The 24,973-nt window shown below is 32.3% G+C and overlaps 1 protein-coding gene across 1 annotated transcript in view; it reads left to right on the top strand.

Annotated features, from left to right (window-relative positions):
• The window catches only part of LOC114339268 (ankyrin repeat domain-containing protein 13D), a 73,141-nt gene that overhangs the window by 20,847 nt on the left and 27,321 nt on the right, over positions 1-24,973 (top strand). Inside the window, exons 5-7 of the mRNA XM_028289898.2 lie at positions 8,858-9,035; positions 19,367-19,592; positions 22,007-22,292. Coding sequence (XP_028145699.1) covers positions 8,858-9,035; positions 19,367-19,592; positions 22,007-22,292 — 690 coding nt within the window. The remainder of the gene's footprint in view (positions 1-8,857; positions 9,036-19,366; positions 19,593-22,006; positions 22,293-24,973) is intronic.

The raw sequence follows: 24,973 nt of genomic DNA on the forward strand, positions 1-24,973 counted from the left end.
AGAAAAGTTGTACTGACATAAAAGTTGCGTAATTAAATTTCCTACAATACAGGATTGGTTAAAAATTTAAAAAATAGTCACCCTAGTTGCAAAATAGCAATAATTACGAAAAAACCATACAAAAACAAGTACATATTCGCATTTTACGTTTTTCAACCATTTATGCTACACTTAGGACCTTCATATTTCACCTAGAAAAACTTTATGATACAGTAAAACAATACTGTAAATTTCATTAAGATCGGTTCAATAGATTTTGCAAAATAAATTTTGCAATCCAGCTTTCGCAAAAAAAATCATTTCTTCAAAATGTTACAGGACTGAAAATAAAGCAGATAGCAAGTTGATTTTTTTTGCTTATAGAAGTGTACTGCATCTTTCATTTGAAATTTTCAAAATTAAAATCGATTCATTACCACGGCGTCGGAAAATTTTTGAAATAAACAATAATTTTTGGTGCTTCGCGCAGGACAGCGGTGTTCAATTCACACAAGTTGATTTCCACCAAAATTTCTTCCAATCTTTATCTAATATATTATTTTCTTACTCTATATTTTGTTGTATTTTAATATTTTAATTCCACAAAAATCAAACTAATTTTATTATTGTTTGTGAAATATTATTTAAACAATTGCATATGTTTAAAAATAATAAACTTTTATTATTTAAGTTAAAATATATTAACAAAGAAAGTTTTTGCTAATAAAAGTGTTATTTCAAAGGATAGAGTATGTGTTTTTATTTTGCAATAAACAATTTATTTATTTATATCGAAATGTAATAAAAATTAAAATGTATCAATCATTATCAAAGGTCATTGGAATGCCCAATCAAAACAAACTATCCTCTGTCCTGCGCGTAGCACCAATAATCATTGTTTATTTAAAAAAATTCCTGACGCCGTGGTGTTAATCGATTTTCATTTTGCAAAATTGCAAATGAAAGGTACAGTACACTTCTATTCGCAAAAAAATTTTCAACTTGCTATCTGCTTTATTTTCAGTTCTGTAACATTTTGAAAAAATGATTTTTTTTTACGAAAGCTGGATTGCAAAATTTATTTTGCAAAATCTATTGAACCGATCTTAATGAAATATACAGTATTCTTTTACTGTATCATATAGTTTTTCAGGGTGAAATATGAAGGTCCTAAGTGTAGCATAAATGGTTGAAAAACGTATAATGCGAATACTTGTTTTTGTATGGTTTTTTCACAATTATTGCTATTTTGCAACAAGGGTGACTATTTTTTAAATTTTTAACCAATTCTATATTATAGGAAATTTAATTATGAAACTAACCAAAATGACAGTATATAAAACTGTATATATGCCAATTACAATATATGGGGCAGAAAACTGGGTACTTAATGACAGACAAAGAAAAAGATTACAAGCTACAGAAATGAGATACTTAAGAAAAGTGGTGGGAGCAAGAAGATTAGACAAAAGAAGAAACGAAGATATTAGACATGAATTACAGGTAAAATCGCTCAACGAAAAAGTTGAAGAAAAGAAGTTAAAATGGGCTGGACACATGATAAGAATGAGTGGTGAGAGACAAGTGAAAATGACATGGGAGGCCAAAGCAGTGGGTAAAAGCAGGAGGGGCAGACCAAGGAAAAGCTGGAACACTAGTGTAAACGAAATACTCAAGAAAAGAGGAACATCGTGGCAAGAAGCAAAAGTTTTAGCAGCAGATAGGAAGAAGTGGCGTAAATTTGCAGAGGGTATTATATAAAGGAGGAATCCTCGACACCTAATATGGTAAAAGAGGCAACCGATTATGTATGTATGTATGTAATTATGAAACTTTTATGTCAGTACAACTTTTCTCGAAAATGAATACTTTTAAAGTTATAATCAAAAAACCAAGAAAAAAATCGAATTTTTGCTTAATTTTTTAACATTTTGATTATTTAAATAATGTTCCGGACCTTTTTGAGCGGGAGGATAACTCAAATATTCTTATTTGATTTATTTTCAAGCAATTTCTGCAAAAAAATTTGAGTCACCTCTCAACGTCCAAATGTACTAATATTTTTACAGATGCGTCCTGGTCTATTAAGGTACTAGTACACTTTAGAAGACCAAAAATAATCATTTTTTTCAAGAATTTTTTTCTCAGAACCTTTATTAAAAATGAACATAAAACTTTTTACATATTAGTATCTGACTCTTAGAGAGTACAAAACAGTATATCTTTTTTCATTTATGCACGTACACTAATATTGTAGAGGGCGCAAAAGTCTAGGCCTCGAAAAATGATGGCGGACAGTTAATCTCAGGATTGGGATATCTGAAACAAAAAAATCGTAATACATTTGAAAAAGGAAGGTTTCTTACGTGACAATTTACCACAATTTGACCAAAAAATAAAAAATACATATTTTTAAGCATGAAAAACTGAAGAAAAACGGACGATTTTTCACAATAATTTTTCAAATTTTCGTAAAATCTTTTTTTTGCGAAATTTTTCACTAACGGTGGTAAATTGTCACGTAAGAAACCTTCGTTTTTCAAATGCCGTACGATTTTTTTGTTTCAGAGATCCCAATCCTGAGATTGCATCGTCTATGTATCCAACTGCCCGCCATCGGAACTACTTTTTTTTGAGGCCTCTCAACTTTGGCGCCCTCTAATATTAGTGTAGGTGCATAAATGAAAAAAGATATATTTTTTGTATTCTCTAAGCCAGACCGCACATCAAAGAAACATGAAACGTAAATTACGTTTCATGGAAATAAACCACTGCTAAATAAACATACGTCCGGCCATTTATGAAACTCTCCGAAAATAAAAATGTGTCATGAGCATGAATCACACTCGTTTAATTTGTAGGCGGACTTTGAGATTTGTTTAGCAGTGTTTTCTTTTCATGAAACATGTTTTTCGTTTCATGTTTCATGTTTTTCGTTTCATGTTTCTTTGGTGTGCGGCTTGCCTTTGAGTTAAATATTAATATGTAAAAAGTTTTATGTTCATTTTTAATAAAGGTTCTGAGAAAAAAAATCTTGAAAAAATGCGTATTTTTAGTCTTCTAAAGTGTTCTACAGGGGCGTCATTTGGGCGTCCAGGGGGGGGGCATTTGCCCCCCCCTGGCCCTGAAAATGACTGAAATTTACAGAAAATACATCAATATTCATCATAACATCATATATAATGTATTGTATATATAGTGCTTGCCCCCCCCAAACAAAATTTCAAATGACGCTCCTGGTGTTCTAGTACCTTAAAGTAAACAATAAATAAATAAAAAATTGTAATTATATTAAATTCTTCAGTAACATTTCCATGTTGACGTATTGATGTTCGTTTATTTGTTGATGATAATTTACTACAACCAATAGATAACTAGATCATTAGTAAACTTAATAGACAAGGCGGAAACGGCGGGTTCGTTGGGAAAAATATTCCCATGAGATATTTTTGCATAATCACATTCGTGAGATATCCCAGAATAAGGTTCAAGAAGTCGCCCACGAGAAAAGTGGGCCAATTTTTTTTTAACAATTTTTTTTAAATCAAATTGCAAAAATCAATATTTTGGCCCGGACTAATTTTTTTTTAGGTTTTTTGGACCAATCTGGACAAAAAAGGTCTCTTATAATTTTTCTCTAAAGTTGATCGTTTTCGAGTTATAAGCAAGTTAAAATTTGAAAAACGCGAAAATGGCCATTTTTAAGGCTTAATAACTCGGTCAAAAATCATTATTTTGAAAGTCAGAAAGTGACTAAATCAAAGTTTAAAGTCGCCGTTACATGATCCTGAAGAAATCTGTGTCATTAATTTACTACTAAGCTGTTATTTTTAATTAATAACAATGAGTGGTTGTATCGTATTGACGCTGCTGTAAATGTGAGTGCGAGTAAGATGCACAATTGGACTGCTGGAATAGCTTCTCTCTCGCACTCAGCATTTACAGCCCCGCACACGTGCATGGCGCTTATTATTATTACCTAAAAATAACAGCTTAGTAATAAAATAATGACAAAAATTTCTTCAGGATCTTGTAGGGGGGGGCTTTAAACTTTGATTTAGTCATATATTGACTTTCATAATAATAACTTTTAACCGAGTAATTAAGCCTTGAAAATCGCCATTTTTCGTTTTTTTTTCAATTTTAAATTGCTTATAAGTCGAAAACGATCAACTTTAGAGAAAAATTATAAGAGACCTTTTTTGTCCAGAATGGTCCAAAAAATTAAAGAAAAAATTGTTCGGGCCAAAAATATTGATTCTTGCAATTTGAATAAAAAAAAAATTGGCCCACTTTTCACTTGGGCGACTTCTTGAACCTTATTCTGGGATGTCTCACGAATGTGATTATGCAAAAAAATCTCATGGGAATATTTTCCCTTCGAACCCGCCGTTTTCGCCTTGTCTATAATAAACATTAGCAATATAATAGTTTTATTGTTTGGTAACGTCATTATCGAAAACGTTATCACCAATACGCAATAATTTTAAATAACTACATAAAATATTCAAAATATAATCAAGAATGATGTTGAACAAATTTATTTATTTATTAATTGAACTAATTGCGGGGGGAAATCATAAGTCTCAGATTTAAACAATAAATCTGAAATTTCTCGTGGAACTACTTTCTGGTAACATCCTTAATTTCTGCCTTTTACAATTTATAAAGCAAGGAGACGACGAATAAAAAAGAGGAAAGACTCTACAATTTGCAATCACATTTCGTCTATTCGTCTAGGAAAAATTCCAACGAAAAAAGAAAACGTCTATAGAGATAGAAACGTACGTATGGGGATGGTGCATCACCTCTGAACCGGATTGAAACCAGCTGTTTTTTAATTTTTCATTTTACTCATATTTTGAGTACACGGAATATTTCGTTGGAATTTTTCCTAGACCCGTGGTTGGCAAACTTATTAGCCAAAGAGCCAAATCTGCTTGTTCAGTAAACTTTTATTGCACTAAATATGTAGTACACTAAATAAAACTATAGGGTCTAGCTAGCCGGTTAAGATAGTGAAAATGCCCCCAGCGATATTCTAAAAAGAAAAATACCATGTAGTTCTAAATCAAAAACTATTCGACCAAAAAAATGTTTAGCTTAGCTCCACACATAACCCCCCAAAAATTTAAAACGTGTTTTTTTCGTTTTTGGCGATATCTTCGGCTCTAATAATCGTAGAAACTTCTATTTTCTTTCGTTTTGTAGGTTTTTTATTTCCTAAAACACCGTATTTTTTACAAAATGTTTGGCACAAAATTCATTTTTTTTTAATTCTGATATTATATAGAACTGAAAAGGGAAAGAACAGCAAACGCGAGCTTTTTCAGCAGATCATAAGAATCACAAATATTATTTCAAGCGTAAAAATGATCATGTCTTCCTTCTCCAGGTCATTCAAAGCAGTCCACTTGTGTCGTGTACTAATTTTTCTTCTCCATATTTCCGTTTCAACACAAAGACGTTCGAATTTAGAGCGCTATATCTCATTGTTTTTTAAATCAAGCAATTGTATTTCAAAGCTACCAATGCCAATTTCAAAAGGAGAAAATTTCAACTCGGTTATCGTGGCATTAAGAGGATTTTTGACAAAAGATGCTAAAGTTTGCAAGTGTGATAAAAACTAATTTATCAGTTTTATGTTCATTTTTAATAAAGGTTCTGAGAAAAAAATTCTTGAAAAAAAATCATTATTTTTGGTCTTCTAAAGTGTACTAGTACCTTATAAAATTTGTATCATCTCGATGATAAAAGTTACATCTCGATATCTTTTGATCAAGAGTGTCCTTAGACAAAAATCAAAATGCGTTTTCTATTGAATTCAGCTTACGGACATAATATATAGATATCTGAACATATTACTAAATTTAAGATTACAAGGGGAATATTCCGGACAGAGTATTTACAGGGTGTTTCATTAACAATTGTCCATATCGTAACTGCAGAAACCTTAGCACAAAATACCAAGACTTAACCCAAAACACTTAAATAAAATATTCTTCTTTACCGAGATACAGAGTGTTTTATTACAAATGTTCTAAAATGATTTTAGCCCATGGTTAAAGCACCTTTTAATATTTTTTGTTCAAACTTGACACACAGTTTACACATGCTAGGGTACTTTAACTAGTCTTCAAAGGAAGTGTTCCACTGTTACCAGAGGCGTGATGTAGGGATATATACTTCCATTTCGCCCCTTTTCTCCCTTACAATCTACGCCACTGTTGTAATAATCATTTCAGCATGTTTTTTGATTCTTCGTTACTTTTTACGTAAATATCATCCTTTGTCTCAATGCGATAGAGTAAGTAGTTTTCAAGTTATTTGCCTTTTAATGTAATGGATTTAATAAGATTATGTATTTTAAACACAATCTTATTGAATGTAGTTTAAGGTACATAGTTACTCTTATGGAATCCATTATCTTTAAACGCAAATAACTTGAAAACTACTTACTTTATCGCAATAAGACAAAAGGATGATATTTATGTAAAAAGTAACAAGGAATCAAAAAAACATGGTGAAATGATTATTACGACAGTGGCGTAGATTGTGAGGGGGAAAAGGGGGCGAAAATGAAGTATATATCCCTACAGCACGCCTCTGGTAACGGCGGAAAACTTCCTTTGAAGACTAGTTAAAGTACCCTAACATGTGTAAACTGTGTGTTAAGTTTGAACAAAAAATATTAAAAGCTGCTTTAACAATGGACGAAAATCATTTTAGAATATTTGTAATAAAACACTCTGTATCTCGGTAAGAAGGAATATTTTATTTAAGTGTTTTGGGTTAAATCTTCGTATTTTGTGCTAAGGTTTCTCCAGTTACCATATGGACAATTGTTAATGAAACACCATGTATATTTGATAAGAGAATAAAATAAATTTGAAACCCTAGACAGACGCAAAAAAATTTCTCCAGCAAAATTTTATATGCTTAGCGAAATATTTTAACCTTGTTTATGCTGGAGATATACTCATGTACATAAATGATTAATATTTTTATTACTATTTGTAATTTACTAATATTATATTTGAATTCTCAAAGCAATTCAGATGTGTACACCAATAAAGGGAGAGAGGAGTTACATATTTCAACTAAAATCTTTTAGAGAAAGCGGTAATTTAGTACATTTAATATTATATGGTTTAACATACTATACGTTTAGTTTTCAATTAGATATAAGCGACGGAAGGACGCGCTAAAATCGGCAACATTGCTTATACGACTATCGTTCATTAATTGCCGAATGACGGCGGTGCATTAGCGTGAAAGTGGGGACCGCCTGGTACTCGACGGCGTGCAGTGTTGCCAATTATAGGTCGTATATCTAATTTAAAACTGAACATGCTGTATGTGCTTACTAAGTCATTTTAAGTTAGATATAACATGCTATTTGCTTTTTAAGCTAGATGCAGTTGACGTTTGTTGTCCAAATTAAACTTTAAATGCACCAATTCAAAATAATCAAACAATTTTGTTGTCCAATGTTTGTTTGGTTTTGTATAAGGTGGAAATTTCTTAGCAGAAATGGTTTTAAGTTTGTAAAAGCAAACCAATGATTATTAGCTAAACTCTTCAGGGTGGTGTAGGTACTACATTGTGTACAGCGAACGAATATGATGGAGAAACTATCATTAAAACGCCAACTTAGACGCTAGGTATTTTATGTTATTAATAAGTGCACTCATGCAAAGCACATTACCCATCCGTCTGTCTTTTGTCTGACCCATCCAAGTTTAATCAGCTTTCTACTTTTCGTTTATTTTATTCTATTTATTGGTCCCTGTTATGATAATTTGGGTGACTTAGAACTGGACTGGCTTAGAACTGGTGTGCATGCCAAAGATATGGAGGCTATTAAGGTTGTCTTTGTACCCACATCTGGCAAAATCAGAATGGGAAATCTAACCCTACGGCCGATAAGTCATTCGTACTAAAGATTAGAAAAACTGCCCGATAGGCATATTAAGGATGGTGTATTGGTTGAAAGTCCGATGCAGCAGGGAGAGTGAGCCTATTGAGCGGGAGTCAGGACTGCACCATCTCGTATAGAAGATGGAGTACGTTGTGGAAAACCAAGAGGTTATGTTGGTGTGACCACGATATAGAGGGAGCATTCGATAACACCTCCTACCAAGCAATCACAAGGGCGATTCGTCTAAGGAATATATTAAACAAGATGCAGATCGATAGATTGAATGCTGAGTAGCCGTGTGATCTACGCAACGTTGCTGAAGGATACAGTGTCAGAACAGATAGCCACAAGCTGCCCGCAGGCAGTAAGGCAATTGACTGCAGTGCGACCGGTTTATAACGGCTTCCAAAAAAGGCTAAAAAGCTAAAGCTTCCAGAGTTCACTGTTACTAAGTAACTTTTTGGATGGGTCGGGTGGTTTTGCAGCTAACCTATATACACACCGGCAAAATTAAAGGAACACCTTAAAAATGGGACATGTTTGATCTCTTGGATTTCCTAAACCAGCTGTCCGATTTAAGTGATTTTTTTAGTATGTTATAGCCTTATTATTTAGGAATATCGGTGTAACTATGTATATCATCAAAATTGGCTGCAGGAAACATATAGGTTATTATTATAGATGTCCATACTACTCAAAAAATTTGGTTTCGGCCTGGAGGGGGTTGTGTCACCAACAGGATATTTTTTCCCTTATTTCTCTGAACTAACAGTTATGGCCCAGATTAGCGAATCGACTTTAGTCGAACACCACTAGTTAAAACTATAACTATATAGTATAGTATAGTATATAATGTACAGACGATTTTCTTTTTCGTTTGCTAGTTTGCTAGACACTAACTGTATTATGCTTTTATTACTATGATTATTTTTGTATTGTTAAAATATACTTTTTTAGATGATGGTGCTATTATGATGGAGATAGATCACGATCTCCAACAAGTTTACTGTGAACAAATGAAGACTACCGAGGATTCTTTAAGTATATTAATGCCAAACGAAGAATCCGTTTCTCAGCGACTGACAACACCAATCGTTACCACATATATTGATACAGAAAAAATTAGTTTTGAAAGGTAATATGCTTTAGTTTTATACAATAGTATAGTCCAACGACTTTCCTGGAAATTTTACACACATTTACAATTTATTGATTACTTTTAAGGCCATCGGTACATAATTCGCAAATATTTTACGGATATCCCTACTTTTTCTGTCTTTACACGGCAAATTACGTGTAGTAAAATTCGCACTGGTATGGATATGTAAACATTACTAGAATGTCATTCTACTTGAAAATGCCATCATTAATTTAAGTTATTTTGTCGAATTTTTGCATTTTGAAGTTTTTTATAGTATACAAACCACAACTAATTTTATATTGGAGTTTGAAATTTTATGGTAAGTTTATGTTATTTTACGATTAATTTTGACAACGTACAAAGCTAACCTCATTGACACAGTTAAGGAATGCTTGTGTTTAATGTTCCGCCAAAGTGAATAAAATAACAAAAAGAAAATATGTTATTGAATTTTTTTATAAATTGTTTATGTATTTATTTATTAATCAATGATAATAAAATAATTTATTAAGCTACTTTAAATGTAGCTGTAATTATGCACTAAAATTTTAAAGCAAAACTTAAATTTGATATTCTGTTTATTTGATAACGTCAAATTTTATACTATAACCCGTGATCGGAGTAATCCTCACTTTCTGTCACTTGCTGTTGCGTTTAGTAAATTTCCGACTTATTTCGTATGCTTTAAATGATGACGCACGGGTAAAGACTCGTGGACTCAACTGTACTAATAGATCTGTGGCGTTGGGCTCTCGCTACATTAGCCCAACTGAATGTCTATGTTGACTTTTCTCCAAAAGAAAGACGTATTCTATTTTTTAATTTATTATAAGACTTAACACCTGTACAATAGGGAACTTGCAAAAATTTTTAAATATTAAAATGATATTAAAAAACATAAGGTAACATGATCTTAAAACGCTTGCATGCGAAAAAAACAAATATTTTTAACCCGTACGCTAATTACGACGTTTTGAAAATGCTATAAAATTCAAATATCTTAGGAGGCTCTTGAACGTCCTTCTATTGGTTCGACGTCACCGGCGAACCGGCGGAAACAACGCGATTAAGGTAGGTATCACGGGTATATTACATTTTAATCGTCTTTAATGAAAAATTCCTAGGTATTATTTATGTTCATCTTATATATTGTAGTAAGTAGTTCCCCAATCAGCTTAGTTTTAAACTGAAATTGATAAAGTTGAGTGCTACCTTGTAAAGAGTTTAAAACGCATAATATGACGGACGAGGGTTTTTCAAAAGGTCAATCTGACTAACTTACCTACCGTTGATGTCTTCATCGTGGCAACTTTTATAAAAAGTAGTAAAAGCTATTCTATTGGAGAAATGCGAGGTGTCAAGGCAAATAAGTAAGAGTTATTAATAAGCATGTTTAAACCGTTTATAACAATAGTTTGGTACCATTATACTATAGTACTTATACGGTTTACCCCGTGGGTTTGATCTACTTACCTCTAATCGAAGGATTTCGTATATCCTGGAAAAGATTACGGTGTAATTTGCATTATAATAAAGATTATATTTTATTGTAATGTTTATTAGTACCTACTGGAGCCTTTCATTATTGTGTTCAAAGCCTTCTGAGAAAAGATTATGGTGATTAGCAGCAACAAAATCCTTCTTTACAAAGTTAATAATACGCATAAATAAGAAGAATCATTATTGTAATTTTACAAGTTAATATCTTTATCATCTCAGTTTATACTTACACCGCATCCCTCGGTAGACCGCAAGCTGTAGTAGAAACCCGACTGTAGACCGCATACTATAGTAGCACCAATACTTTTTAGTTACTCTTACTTTTATTACTAAAAGTTTTGTTTATTTTTAAGTTACTTGTTTCTTCTTTGTTCTTCAACACAAGAAACGAACAAAGTAATTTCATGAAAAAGAACTTTTTGATACATGTCAACAGAGATAAAATGTTAATATTTTGCCTGTCACAGAAAAAATCATTTTTGCCACAGAGTAAAACAAGATATTTCAACTATATTATTTATCTATGGGCAAACTGCATTAAATGCAATGGCCCACCCCGAACGGACAAACGATACGAGTGGCCTGTGACGTCAGACCACAGGTCTCGCTTTTGAAGTTGTTTAAAACGGAAATTTTCGGCGCGGAACTTTGATTAGATGTTGTACGTACACTATTCATTGTTAATACGTAATATTTTGAATATAACATTTTAAAACATAAATTAACAATTTTATACAAAAAAAATTTTTAGTGCAAGTTCCCTATTGACCCAAGTCGCATCGCAAACTACATTACGAAAATGTCTATTTACTTTCTTCGCTTTTAAATATGTGACTTGAAGTTCTTATGCCAGGTCAGAAGATCGAAAATATAGCGATAAACACGAGTAGTTCAAAGCTCTAAATAGCAAAGGCCGTCAACAAATACACCACATAGATAAAAATGAAATTATAAACGACAAAAATCAGATAAGTACCAATATGCTCTGTTGAAGATTATTATACAGAATTATACTCGTCCGTGCAGCAAAACCCGAAATCCACGATTTGGAACGAAGAATACTAAATGTAGAATCTGAAACACTACCAGAAACTACTAACGAGAAAGTTATAAATGCCTTAAAACAAATGAAAACTGGAAAATCTCCTGTAGACGACAGAATAAAAAAGAATGTGTGTGTACTTTGTACGCACGTAAGAAGTTATACTTATATTATTATGATTTCAACGAAATTAATATACTTTAAACAGTTTATTTATATTTTATTTAAATATTAAACTAATTTTAATACTTACTACTTTTCAAAAAATTTTATTAAAACAATACCAAAAATTAAAAAAATAAAAGAATAAAACACACACAAATACATTGAAAAATGCCACAAATGATTTCTGAACAATAATTGTTGGAAAAGTTTTACATAAATAAGTATTTTCTGAAAAAAAAAAATATAATAATATATGTACACTTCGCGTCAAAAAAAACTGGTACAACTCTTATAACCGAAAATCGTGTTTTTCAAGTTGTGTAAGTTGATCTTGTCACAAGTGTCATTCCAATTTCTAGGGCAACATTGCCAGTTCAACGAAAATATTATATCAAACTAGGTAAAAACGGGGTTGTGCGACAGACCGCATTTTTGAAATACTAAAAACTAAAACAATTTTCCGTCATCTCAATTAAGTATCCATACATTGATTCGTGTTTTATTACCTATAATTTATGAAAATATTTCAATTCAAAAATAATGATAGATAATAAATCTTGACATGACTTTAAATTATTATGTTTAATGTCAAATCGAGAGGTGTGATTGGTTTCTCGTAAATTATAGGACAAAACTGCATTAAGTTGTGTAGAATAAATAAAACACACTGGAAAAATTAAAAATTTAATTTGAAATTAATACAAAATGAATAACTTTTACAGTGAACAAGTGTGTAATTTAAATATAGTATGTATTACAATTCGAAATATACATTTTAAACTTTATTTTTTTGTATTTAGATTTAGTGCAATTCCGTTATCTGTTATGGCAACAACGAAGTGATTCACGAACAATAATTGTCAGTCTGAATACAGGTTTACATTGGGAAAAAAAAGTGTACCAGTTTTATATGACGCGAAGTGTACTTACAATCATAAAATGTATAAAAAAATAAAAGTTTGTATTGGGGATTGAACCGCGGACCATGGGCGCGGTTAGTTTTGAAATTCAAGTATCTTTAGATTTTGGCTACGGAGACATATGCATTATGTTGGAAGATAGACCAACTGAACGTTTTAAACTTTTGAAAGTTCTGAATTTAACCAAATTACTTAGTTTGAGTTTTGTGGAATTTAAATATTAAAATACAACAAAACATCGAGTAAGAAAACAATATTAGATGAATATTGGTAGTAGTCCATTCTTTGACGGTTTTTGCGGTAAATTTTAAAGAACCGCTTGGATTGACTTGAAATTTGGCATACATATAGATAATATGTCAAAGAAAAAAAGTGATATTGTGCCGATGTGTGCTTTTGCTCTGGGGGTGGGTACCACCCCTTCTCGGGGGTGGAAATATGTAACCTCAAAATAACCTCGGAAATTAATAGATATTTCAGTTCTGAGTAAAAAATCTTATATACGACTTTTTCGGTAAATTGATATTTAGCAAGTTATTCACGATCGAAATTGATGATTTCCTACATGAAAAATGCATGTTTTTGAGTGGATTTTCAAAAATATCCCTAAAATTATGCATTTTTACGAAAAAGTCATTATAATCAAAAAGAAACCTATTAAATAAGTGAATGGAGTGGTGTTTTTTAAATTATTATTATAGCAATAACACGACCTAAGTTACAGCCTACTTAAAATCGGGGTTTTTTCGAATTAACCTTGAATCAAACATTTTATCATTAAATAACGCAAGAAATAGAGATTTTTAGAAAAAAATTATGGAGACATCTTTTAAATATTTTACTGATGCCTTTAAAAGGTGCTATGATAAAAGTGATTTGGATAAAAAATGGCTGAGTTATTACAAAAACAAAACGATTATGTCGTTGAAAAATCAAAAGAGTAATTACTTAAATTGGTGAATTTTCCACAAAAATAAAAATTAACATTATTCCATACACAATTAGGTTTATTTATAGCCTGACTACGCGTTCTGAGATTTTAACCAGTTTAAATTGCTTAGGTTTGAAAAAAATTTAAATTTAGTATTAAATTATTTTTTAATATTTTATAAATGTTTTCCATTTTTCCAAAATTACTTGAAAACTAAAAGAAATCTGAAAAATATATATCAATACTAAAATATAGTCTTTTTTATACTAAAACTTATTCAGTTTTTTCGATGTCTCTATGGTAAACACTGAGTGAGATATTTATATTTTAAGTTTGCACGTAAGTGTGAGAAGCAGTTTTCTAAGCCCTTTGAATCGCATGTTTTAAAAATCAAAGACGTCCAGAAAGTTCAGCTTCTGCTTACTCTTAGCACTTACAATTTCCCACAAAATAAGCTTTGGAACAATGAAATATCTTGAAAATTACAGAAGTTATCGTTAAAAAACCACATTGAAACTTATGTCGAATACTTTTTAAGCGTTGATATAAGTATTTTATTTTTTTTTTCATGAAAAAGGCGCATCGTGTGAAAAAAAGGGAAGATATATTTTCTGTCATAAATTAAATAAGTAACTCAAAAATGCTTTTTAATTTGAAATATCTCAGTGGCGTACTATTTTTTTAATTCAGAGTAGTACCCGTATGCGCGCCAATGATGAATATAAAATTCTTAATATTAAGCCTGTCAATAAATGCGTAATAACTACCTCTTAAAACCCACCAAATTTCATTTGCATATCTCAACCGGTTTTAGAGCAATCAATAAATGTTCACTTTGTAAGAGAAATCTCAACACCCCGTATCTTGGAACTTCATTAGCTACGACACTGGTTCTACTAGGTCTCCAAACTTCATACATACACAAATTTTTTCAGTTTTTTATAATCTATATTTCTGCTCGGAATATTTTTTCGATAAAATACTTACTTTTTGAGATATTTGCGAAAAACCGTCTAACAACGTGGTTCTTTTGTTGAAAAATGAACATATTCACTCGCAAATAACTCGAAAAGTATTGACTTAGTGAAAAAATTTTATAGAACAAAAGTTGCTTAGAATTAGTCAGTTTATCCCTTTTAGGACTTATTTTGGACCTATATTTTCACCCCCGATAAGAGGTGAAAGTCACCCCCAGGGCAAAAGTACATATCGGTACTATATCACTTTTTTTCCTTAACTTATTAGCTATATGAATGCCAAATTTCATGTCAACCCAAGCGGTTGTTTAAAATTCACAGGTTTTGCAATATTTTAACGTGAGTGAATGATCTAATAAATCTGTTTGTAGGGGTAATTTATAAGGGTTGAAAATATTAAATACTTAATAAACTAAATTGCAAACATAAAATAAAGTTTAGATCACTACAAAATACATTATTAGTTAATTTATAGTTACAAAATATTTTTAAACAAATTCTTATTTAGAGGGTAGTGTTTAAGAGTTTAAAAATAGTTATAAACTATAAAATACATTTCAATATGAGACGCAATCAAATTCCTATATTTAACATACTATTTAACGTACCTACACATAATTTAGATTTAAATAACGCTTATATCGGCTGTTTTTAATTTTTGGTAAAAAAGGGTAGTTTTCACCCCTTAAAAATAAAAAGCACATATTGTAGTCATATCACTTTTGAAGAGAAGGATAAGATGAGCTTATTTGCAAAATTTCTTCTAAGTTGTAGCGGTTCTTTAGAATTTAGAGGTCTTGCAATATTTTACCGTTAACGAATGGACTATAGAAATTTTGTTGGTAATCAAATTATGTAAATCAAAGCATTACATACTAGGTAGGTTTATTTTACATTTTCCAAATAGGTAGGTAGGTAACTATGTAATTTTTTATTACGATACTGAAACATTTAGAATTAAGTACCTACCTGTTGCTTTTAAAAACTATTTAAAAGTCACTACAATTATAAACTTGTTTTTTTCTCTGTCCTCACAACAATAAAAACTAATATACACAACATTTGTTTACCCATAACCGACAGATTGAACAATTGTTGACAGGTCATTGTAATTACCCAATCAGAGCACGTTTAACGTTTCAGCTGCGCTCAGGACCAAGACTTTTGATGAATTCGCGTACATATAAATTTACTCCTAACGCGCCTAAAGAAGTATAACTTCAAAAAATAGATGATTACAGCTGGAGGTCAAACTATTTTGGAGGCATTTAAAATCTTAATGAACAAGTGCGTCTTTGGGGATGCTACTCCAACTTCTTGGCAAAATGCGCACGTACCTTTACTACACAAGAATGGAGACAACTCGAAATAAGCCTGTTGCCACAGCTGTACAAACTACTTACCAAAATAATTACCAACAGACTATCAAATAAATTCGATAGTTCCAGCCTGTTGAACAAGCGGGATTCCGCAAAGGTTATAGTACCATAGAACACCTACAGACAATAAGGACACTTATCGAAAAGTGTAACGAATACAATGAACCTCTTCATTTGGCATTTGTGAATTACAATAAGGCATTCGATTCCACAGAACTCCGAGCCGTATTAGACGGAATGAATAACGCAAGGATTGATTCTAGATATAGAATACTCCTAAAATACATAATATACGACAATTAACTATGCAAAAAAATGTAGCAGAAGGCCTAACAACAAGCAAAATAAAAACGGAAAGAGGAGTTAGATAGGGAGATACTATCTCTCCCAAATTACTTACTCGTGCATTAGAAGATGTGTTCAAAAAGTTGAATTGTTAATAATACGGAATTAAAATTGATAAGTCATCTAATATTTGCCGATGACATAGTACTCATAATCAATAATGCAGAAGAACAACTAATTACATGCTAAATGAGCTTAAACAAGAATCTGAGAAGATCGGTTTAAAAATTAATTCAAATAAAACAAAAGTGATGACAAATTAAAATATCACAATCGACTTATATGGAAGTGAGATCGAAAGTGTTAAAAGAGTATAATACGTAGGTCACACGATCAAACTAGGCAAATAGAATCAAACGGCAAAGATAACTAGAAGAATCCAAATGACTTATGCAGCAGTAAGAAGACTCAGTGATGTGTTGAAAAATAAAAAGATACCAATAAATCTAAAGGGTATTCAACAGTTGTATTTTACCAATACGACGTATGGAATGACACTTCAGAGTTACCAGTCAACAGATTAAGAACAATACAGAGGGTCATCGAACGAGCTATGTTAGGATTATCTCTGAGAGAACATATTCGAAATGAAGACGTACGAAACAGGACGAAGGTGGAATATGTAATTGGAAGAATTGCGCAAATGAAATGGAACTGGGTAGAACACGTGGCACGGCAAAACAATGAAAGATGGACGACCACGCGAGCAGAGTCGAAGTTGAGGAAGACCACACCCAAGTAGCACCGAACGGGTTTATTAAGTATTTTAAGGATGCTTTAAAACTGTAGAATAAAACTAATAATATAACCATTTGGTTTTTAAGTAAACCTAAAGTAAAACAGCATAAAAGGGCCCACTCTGAAAGAGGTCAATAAAACCAAAAATAAAAACCTTCTTAAAACTTTGTTTTCTTAAGCAACTGGTTTTAAAGCTGCTGTGAAGGTGCATTTAAAGCCATGTTAAAAGGCACTTTAAGTGCAGGCAATTTTATAGCAAAATTAAAAAGGTTTCTTAAATGGAGACTTCTAAAGACAATTTACCATATTAAATTATTCTTTAAACTCATATACTCCATATAAGTCAACAAATTTTTACATGTGTTATGATAGGTAGATACGTATTTGTAACCATAAAATAATAAAAAGTACTTGATTATTTCGGACTGTCAAGGTAGAAAAACACCTGCGCACCCAACTTTATTGATAATGTTAACAAAAATAGGTCTAAATAACTCATGCGCCCTAAAATTGCTAACTTTTGGCGATTAAAAAATAAAAATAATAAAAAAATTTAAATCTGAAAAATATTAATTTGAAAGAAAAATAACTTTAATCTACTGTTTTAATGTTAAAATAAATCGAATTTATGTCTTTACGTCGCTTATTTATAATTTTTATGTAAGCCTTATATTGTAATCTATCATGGCTTTCAGCATCTCCAGAAAGCAATATGGCCGAAATCCAAATAAAACTATTTGGTCTATCGACAGAGAATTGTTAAGATCAAATGGCTTTATTTTATACCTTTCCAAGAGCATATATCCTACATAAAAGCAAGGTTGCCTTGGAATTAAAACCGTTTAATTTTAGCTGTCAATAATGCCACTCGGTTTTAATGTGAATCTAACCTATAATCGAAGCGTCGTAGTGCTGTGTGTGTTGTATTTTTCTTTGAAAATGACCAGTTCGTTTATATTTTAAGTACTTGCGACTTATTTCTTCCATACTAACTGTACTTCCACTTTTTACAACACACTACACCACTGTTTCGCTCTAAAACAAATGGCCGACCAATTTGGATATGCAAGAAGAGGGGATGAGTTTAGTTTTATTGTTTCTAACAAGAAGCATAGTTTAGTCTTTACGATAACCAAATTGATTCAGTTAAGAGCGTTTGGTTTTAATATAGCCTACTAATTGCTTTTAATAAAGCAACTTTTACTGACACAATAGTCTTGAGATCAAGTAGTTTTAATAATAGGTTTTATTAGTCATATTAGGAGAATCTTTAAAACTGCAATAAAACTAAAAGGTAGCAAACTAGAATCTAATAAAACCAAACAGTCCGGAAGTTCTTCATAAAACTAATTAGTTTTAAAGTGAACTGAGAATAAACCATTTTAAAACTACAAAAAGACAAATTATCTATTAAGATCTTATTCTATACTCTTATGTTATAAAACTAGTAACAAATGCTTAACAGTTTTAAAGTTCAGGCAGTATATCTACAAGGTAACTTTAAAACCATTATCTGCTTATTTACCACAATAAAACTTTTATAAACCTTAAATAAAACTAAAATGTTTTTATTGTGCTACTTGGGACAAAAACGATGGCTAGGCATCAAAACAAAAGTGAGGAGAAACTGGGACCAAGTGGCACAAAACAGAGAAGAGTGGAAAACTCATGGGGAGGCCTTTGTCCAGGAGTAGATGCAAAAAACAGGCTGAAGAAGAAGAAGAAGAATATCACGTTTGGCATTTAACTAAATTCAAATTGAACACATGTAAAACGAGTTTAATTTAAATTTCTTTAAGATTTCTGTGTATCCTTATGTCACAGATCCACCGAATTTGATCAAAAATTTTTTCAGCATCCATCTGGCTTGCAATTTTTAGAAACCATGGAGGTGTTACCAGGAAAATGGTCCAATAAGTTTTCAATTAAATATCTTTTAGGAATATTTTTAATTTTTTTCAATATTTTTGATATTTCTATTAGGTTGAAAACTTTGACTTTCAGTTGCCAGATGTCGCTAGACACCTACTCCATAAACGTTAGTTGCAATGCGGGGATAAGCTCTCGGAGTTTCTTCGCTTGGGGCAGAGAGCAGCAAACCTACGTCTCTCTGATGATGACTCCAATTAGAGTCGAAAATTGTCGATTTAGAGTGCTGGTTTGCGCTCTCTGTACTAAGTGAAAAATAAGACAGTTTTGCCTTCGCATTGCAACTGAATACAAATGGTATACGTTTTTATTTTACAAAAATTTTTTATTTTGAGCTTTTTTTGGCTTATCCATTTAAATATGATATGTCACCATTTTTATATTTTATTTTCGTTTTAGAAATAAGGCTGGTATGTGGGGATGGAGATCCGACAAGACTGAAATTGTGAATGGGTACGAATGCAAGGTATTCGGCGCATCCAATGTAGAATTAGTGACCAAAACGAGAACCGAACACCTGACGGAAACCGACAAAGCTCGGAGTAAAAACAATAAAAATCCTCTACAGAATTTCCTAGGAATTGCAGAAGTTTCCGAGCCGCAAGCTCTCGCTTTACCTCAAAATGTAAGTAAAAATATACAGGGTGTCCAGAAACTCTACCGACAAACGAAGACAGGAGATTTCTCAGATAATTTTATGACAATTCAACCCAATTCACCTAGTCCGAAAATGATTCCTAAAGGAGCTAGAGCTCTTTGAAGATGGCGTCTTGTAATTAGATTTTCTTAAATTACTCCAGAACGCTTCTAGTTAAAAAAACGAAAATTTGGACACATATTTATCTTCCAGAGATAAATCGATTCCATCCATTGCGAAGTTTTGGGTAGGGTAACGGTTATTTTATCGCATAACATTTTTGTCTTTAACTTTTAAGCATTTTTGACTCTGGATTATTAAATTAGGAAGTATTCTAGCACTAAAATGTACTCTTGCTTTAAGTGGTAGTACACACCGTTCTCTAGAAAAATCGATTTGAAAATTTTCCGTTTCTTGAATTAGAAAAAAAAAATTGAAAAAATTTTTCAAAAAAAACGGTCTATTTTACTAACTTAAAACAAGGGTAACTTGTAGTACTAGAATACCTCATAATTTAATAATCTAATGTCAAAAATGCTTAAAAATTAAAGAAAAAAAAAGTTATGCGATAAAATAACCGTAGACCTACCCAAGATGGACGCCTATGACCGGTACTAGAAATTCGCAATTGATGAAATCGATTCATCTCTGGAATAAACGTACCACTTTTCGTTTCTGTAGTCTTTTTTTTTTGATTTTTTTTTAAATTCAAAAACGAAAAATTTTCCAAATCGATTTTTCTAGAAAACTGTATATCCTATCAACTTAAAGCAAGAGTACCTTTTAGTACTAGAATACCTCATAATTTAATAATCCAGAGTCAAAAATGTCTAAAAATTAAAGACAAAATAACGTTAAAGTTATACGATAAAATAGCCGTTGCCCTACCCAACACGGATGCGTGTGACCGGTACTATAAATTCGCAACGGATGGAATCGATTTATCTCTGGAAGATAAATATGCGTACCAAGTTTCGTTTTTCTAAACAGAAGCGTTCTGGAGGTATTTAAAAAAACTAATTACCAGACGCCGCCATCTTCAAATAGCTCTACCTCCCTTAGGAAGCATTTTCGGACTAGATGAATTGGGTTAAATTGTCTTAAAATTATTTGAGGAATCTCCTGTCTTCGTTTGTAGGTAGAGTTTCTGGACACGTTGTATAATTTGCAGTTTTATTAACACGTTGACTGCCATAATATTAAAAAACGGCCCCTCAGGCCAACTTAGGCCTACATTTTTTTAAGAACAGTTTTATTATCCTAGAAAACTTCTGAAAAATAAACTTGCTTTTGATGCTCATAAGATAAAACGTGCGCATCATAAGTCATGTAGGTACGGTCGAAGTCAAACAATATGACTCGCACGCAATTTTTCCCCTGAATAATAAGATTTTCTTGACATGCCATTCTCATTACATCGAGCATCACAGCATCTTATTTCATTGGTTAGAAGTAGTGACGAGTAGATATGCCGACATTATTATATTTAGTGAGCTGGTACATGTTAAGACTATCTGAACAACAAACAAATAAATTCTGTATACAGCGAGGAGTACGGCAAGGAGACACCATCTCACCAAAGCTATTCACAACCCTTTTAGAACACACTTTTAAGAAGGTAGATCTGAACGAATATGGTATCAACATAGATGGAGAAATGGAGGAGAAGCTCCGTCATTTGAGACTCGCAGATGACATCGCCCTTATAGCCGATCGTAGGGATGATGCAATATTAGTGTTGAACAAATTATATCACGCTTCCTTAGAGGCCGGACTAAAGATTAACATCAACAAGGCAAACGGATAATGACTAATCTGGTGCTAAATCGTAATATTGTTGTTGATGGAATGTTGACTGCATCTTATAAGTACTTGGGACATGAAATTCCCAAATTAGGTTCGGAAGAGAAAACCCCACGTGCGAGCTCCCACTTCGCATAGGATTAGCCTGGACTGCGTTTGGTAATCTGAACTATGTATTTAAATCGAACTCATATGCCTGAAAAGCTCATATGCCTGCTAGCTCAGTAAATGATCGTTTTGGAGTGTAATTATCAGCGTCACGACGGATTTGCTTGACACTTTGGATTTGAGTTCTACTTACCCTCCACTTGGAGGGTGAAAAACATACGTTTAAAATAATCCCGGAATTGTTAAATTGACTAATTAGAACCAACTTTTGTTCAATATTTTTCGAGTTATTTACGAGTGAAATTGTTTATTTTCAACGAAAAAAAAAACACAAAAACACACAAAATTAAGTATTTTATCAAATTAAATATTATCAAAAAAATACTTTTAGCCAAAATGTAACTTATAAAAAAAATGGTGTATTCATGAAGTCAATCGACACAGTAAAATCAAAGTTAAAGTTCATGAAAAATTTTGTTTTTCATTTTCAGAAAGAATACGTTAATTCTAGCAACCCTTGTAATATTACACCCGAGGAATACTTCGACAAAGACATTGATCTCAGCTCTCAGGGACGTGATATCGGTAGACCAAAAGAGATTCAAGTAAAAGTTCAAAAATTCAAAGCTAACTTGTGGCTGTGTGAAAACTATCCGCTTTCTTTGCCAGAGCAGATACTTCCTATAGTCGATTTAATGGCGATATCGAGCTCCCATTTTGCTAAACTGAAAGATTTTATTCAGATGCAGCTTCCTTCTGGATTTCCTGTCAAAATTGGTAAGTATAATTTGGATTTCAAAGGGAATCTATAAATCCAATTTACTATTTTTGTTGGGAATAAGCCACAATTTTACTTCAAAATTAAGTTTATTTGACGTTTCGATTTCCGCTTTGGAAATTGTTCTAATTAAACAAATTTTGTTTTTGTTGCTCGGTAAAAAATTCTTCTAATAATTTAATTTCATCTGACTCATTCATATTGACAATTCAGATCTACAGAGCTAGCCAAAATTCCCCTCCCTCTCGTATCTTTTGAACGGTTATATATACTTATAATAGTGAAATTTGGAGGGAAGAAATAAATAGACGCATGTTTCTCAAGTTGTCATAATAGATGACGTAATATTGACAGATGACATGACAGAGCCACTTTGACCGATAATTTTAAATGAGACCTTATGGCAAGTGGTATCTCGTTTGAAAGGTATTGAAAATACTTATTCAATCATATTAATTTTGTTTGGGTTTATTCATAAGTTGATATAATATAATAAGCGAGTCTTCTACAGCTGACACCGCTTCTCGCTTCCTAATTTCCAGCGTTTTCTGTCGAAGCTATCTTCAGCTTTTAGAACTCTGGCGGTCATTGAATCTTCGACATCTTCTCTTCAGGATCGTCTTGGTCTACCTCGTTTTCTTTTTGTGGGTGGAGTCTATTTTTCTATTTTTTTGGCCATCTACTTTCAGGCATTCTCCGAAGGTGTCCATACCAGTTGAGTCTTTTGGCTTCGATTGTGTCTATTATATCTAGATCGATTTCCATTTCTCTCCTAATATCTTCGTTTCTCACCTTATCAAGTCTAGTGAACCGGCAACATCGTCTCCAATAGTTCATTTCCATGGCCTTAATTTTTGATTTATTTCTTTTGTTTATTTCCGAGTTCGGCGCCGTACAACCCAATACTTTCTATTATTGTTTTATATATTCTTCTTTTATTTTCTTTTGTTATTTTATTATTCCATAATAGCCCGTGTAGCTGTCTGGTGGCTGATCTTGCGTGGCCAATCCTGGAATGCATTTCGTCGTTACTCCCTGCTTTTGAAGTTATTTGGACTCCTAAGTATTTATAAGTTTCGGTTGGGTTTATAGTTCCCATTTCAATGTGTATGCTTTCTGGTGTTTCTCCTACAACTAAGTATTCGGTTTTTTGTATATTAATTGTAAGGCCCCACTTAGTGTACTCCTCTTTAAGTTTTCTGAGCATATAGCCTATATTCTGTATCACTCTCGACTTCAGCTAGAATAGCTTGGTCGTCAGCGAAGTGTATTGTGTACAATCTATCGTCATCGATTGGGATGCCCATATTGCAGCACTTTCTTCTCCACAGTGAGAGTGCCTCATTTAAATATATTTTAAAGAGTGTAGGTGCTATGCAGCAGCCTTGCTTTAGACCCCTTACTAATTGGAATTTCTCTCGTTAATTTGTTTCCAGTTTTAATGTTTACCGTCATATTTTTGTAATGCTGTTGTACTGCTTGTATATTTTTTTGCTTATCCCTTGTTTTTCCATTGCTGCCGTATGCCTTTGTCAGGTCTATAAAGACTGCATGGGTGGAAAGGTTGTGGGCTAATCTTTTCTCAATAATCTGCTTTAGAGAAAATATGCTGTCCATACAGGATCTGCCTACAGGATCATAAGTTGACGTTTTTCAATTATTCTCTAGTTGTTTTTACGTCAACGTCAACTTTTTGAGAAATAACCATAGATGGATGAAACTAAAATTTTAGTATGTATTTAATTTATTTATAAAATCAACTAAACCCAAACATAATGAGTTTTATTGAATAGGCATTTTCAATACCTTTCAAACAAGATATCACTTGCTATAAGGTCCCATTTAAAATTATCGGTTAAAGTGGTTCGGTAATGTCATCTGTCACTATTACGTCACCTGATATGACTATTTGAGAAGCCTACGTCACTTTATTTTTTCCCTACAAATTTCACCATTAAATTATAACCGTTAAAAATACAAGAGGGGGGAGTGACTATTGGCTATAGAGCGTTTCACGTTAAAAATAGAACATTGCGGAGATAGCCCCATGCCCCATGCATTTCTTATGGACCATACAAGCGCGCCGATGTTTCGCCGTACTTATTAGAATGAATCGTATACCGGCAGTCGACTAGCCACCCGTGCCCGAGAGGTTTGGCAACACTGATCTCCATAAGCGTAACGTTCTTAACGTGAAACAAAGTATTGGGACCGTGCAAGTTCGGCAAAGCGACCTCTATTTCTACGCTCTGTACTTTTATTCGCACTTTTAATTATATTGGCCAATTATATTAGTCCTGGTTGCTGGATAATTGTTAAGGCCATAGTCCAAAAAAATAATAAGAAGAAAAAATAAGATGCAGGTTATGTTATGCAAACGTAAACAATTGTATGTAGTAAATAAAATTAGTTATTAAAATGCAGTACTGCAAGCAAAATACAATTAAATACGTCAATTTGACAATTTTAATTGACAATATGAATTATTTAAGATAGTTGCAATATTTCTACGCGACTCGCGCACGGTCGTTTCTCGTTTCCCTTCCAAGTACTTGCACACCGCGAATAGCACTGTATACGTTTAAAAGTAGATGACTTTAAAATTATATTGTCAATATTTTTGAGTTGCGTTCCTGGGAACGAATAGAATATCGGTCAGGAAAATCATAGCATGTGATTT

This window comes from Diabrotica virgifera, chromosome 5 (genome assembly GCF_917563875.1).
Source record: "Diabrotica virgifera virgifera chromosome 5, PGI_DIABVI_V3a".
NCBI lineage: Eukaryota > Metazoa > Arthropoda > Insecta > Coleoptera > Chrysomelidae > Diabrotica > Diabrotica virgifera.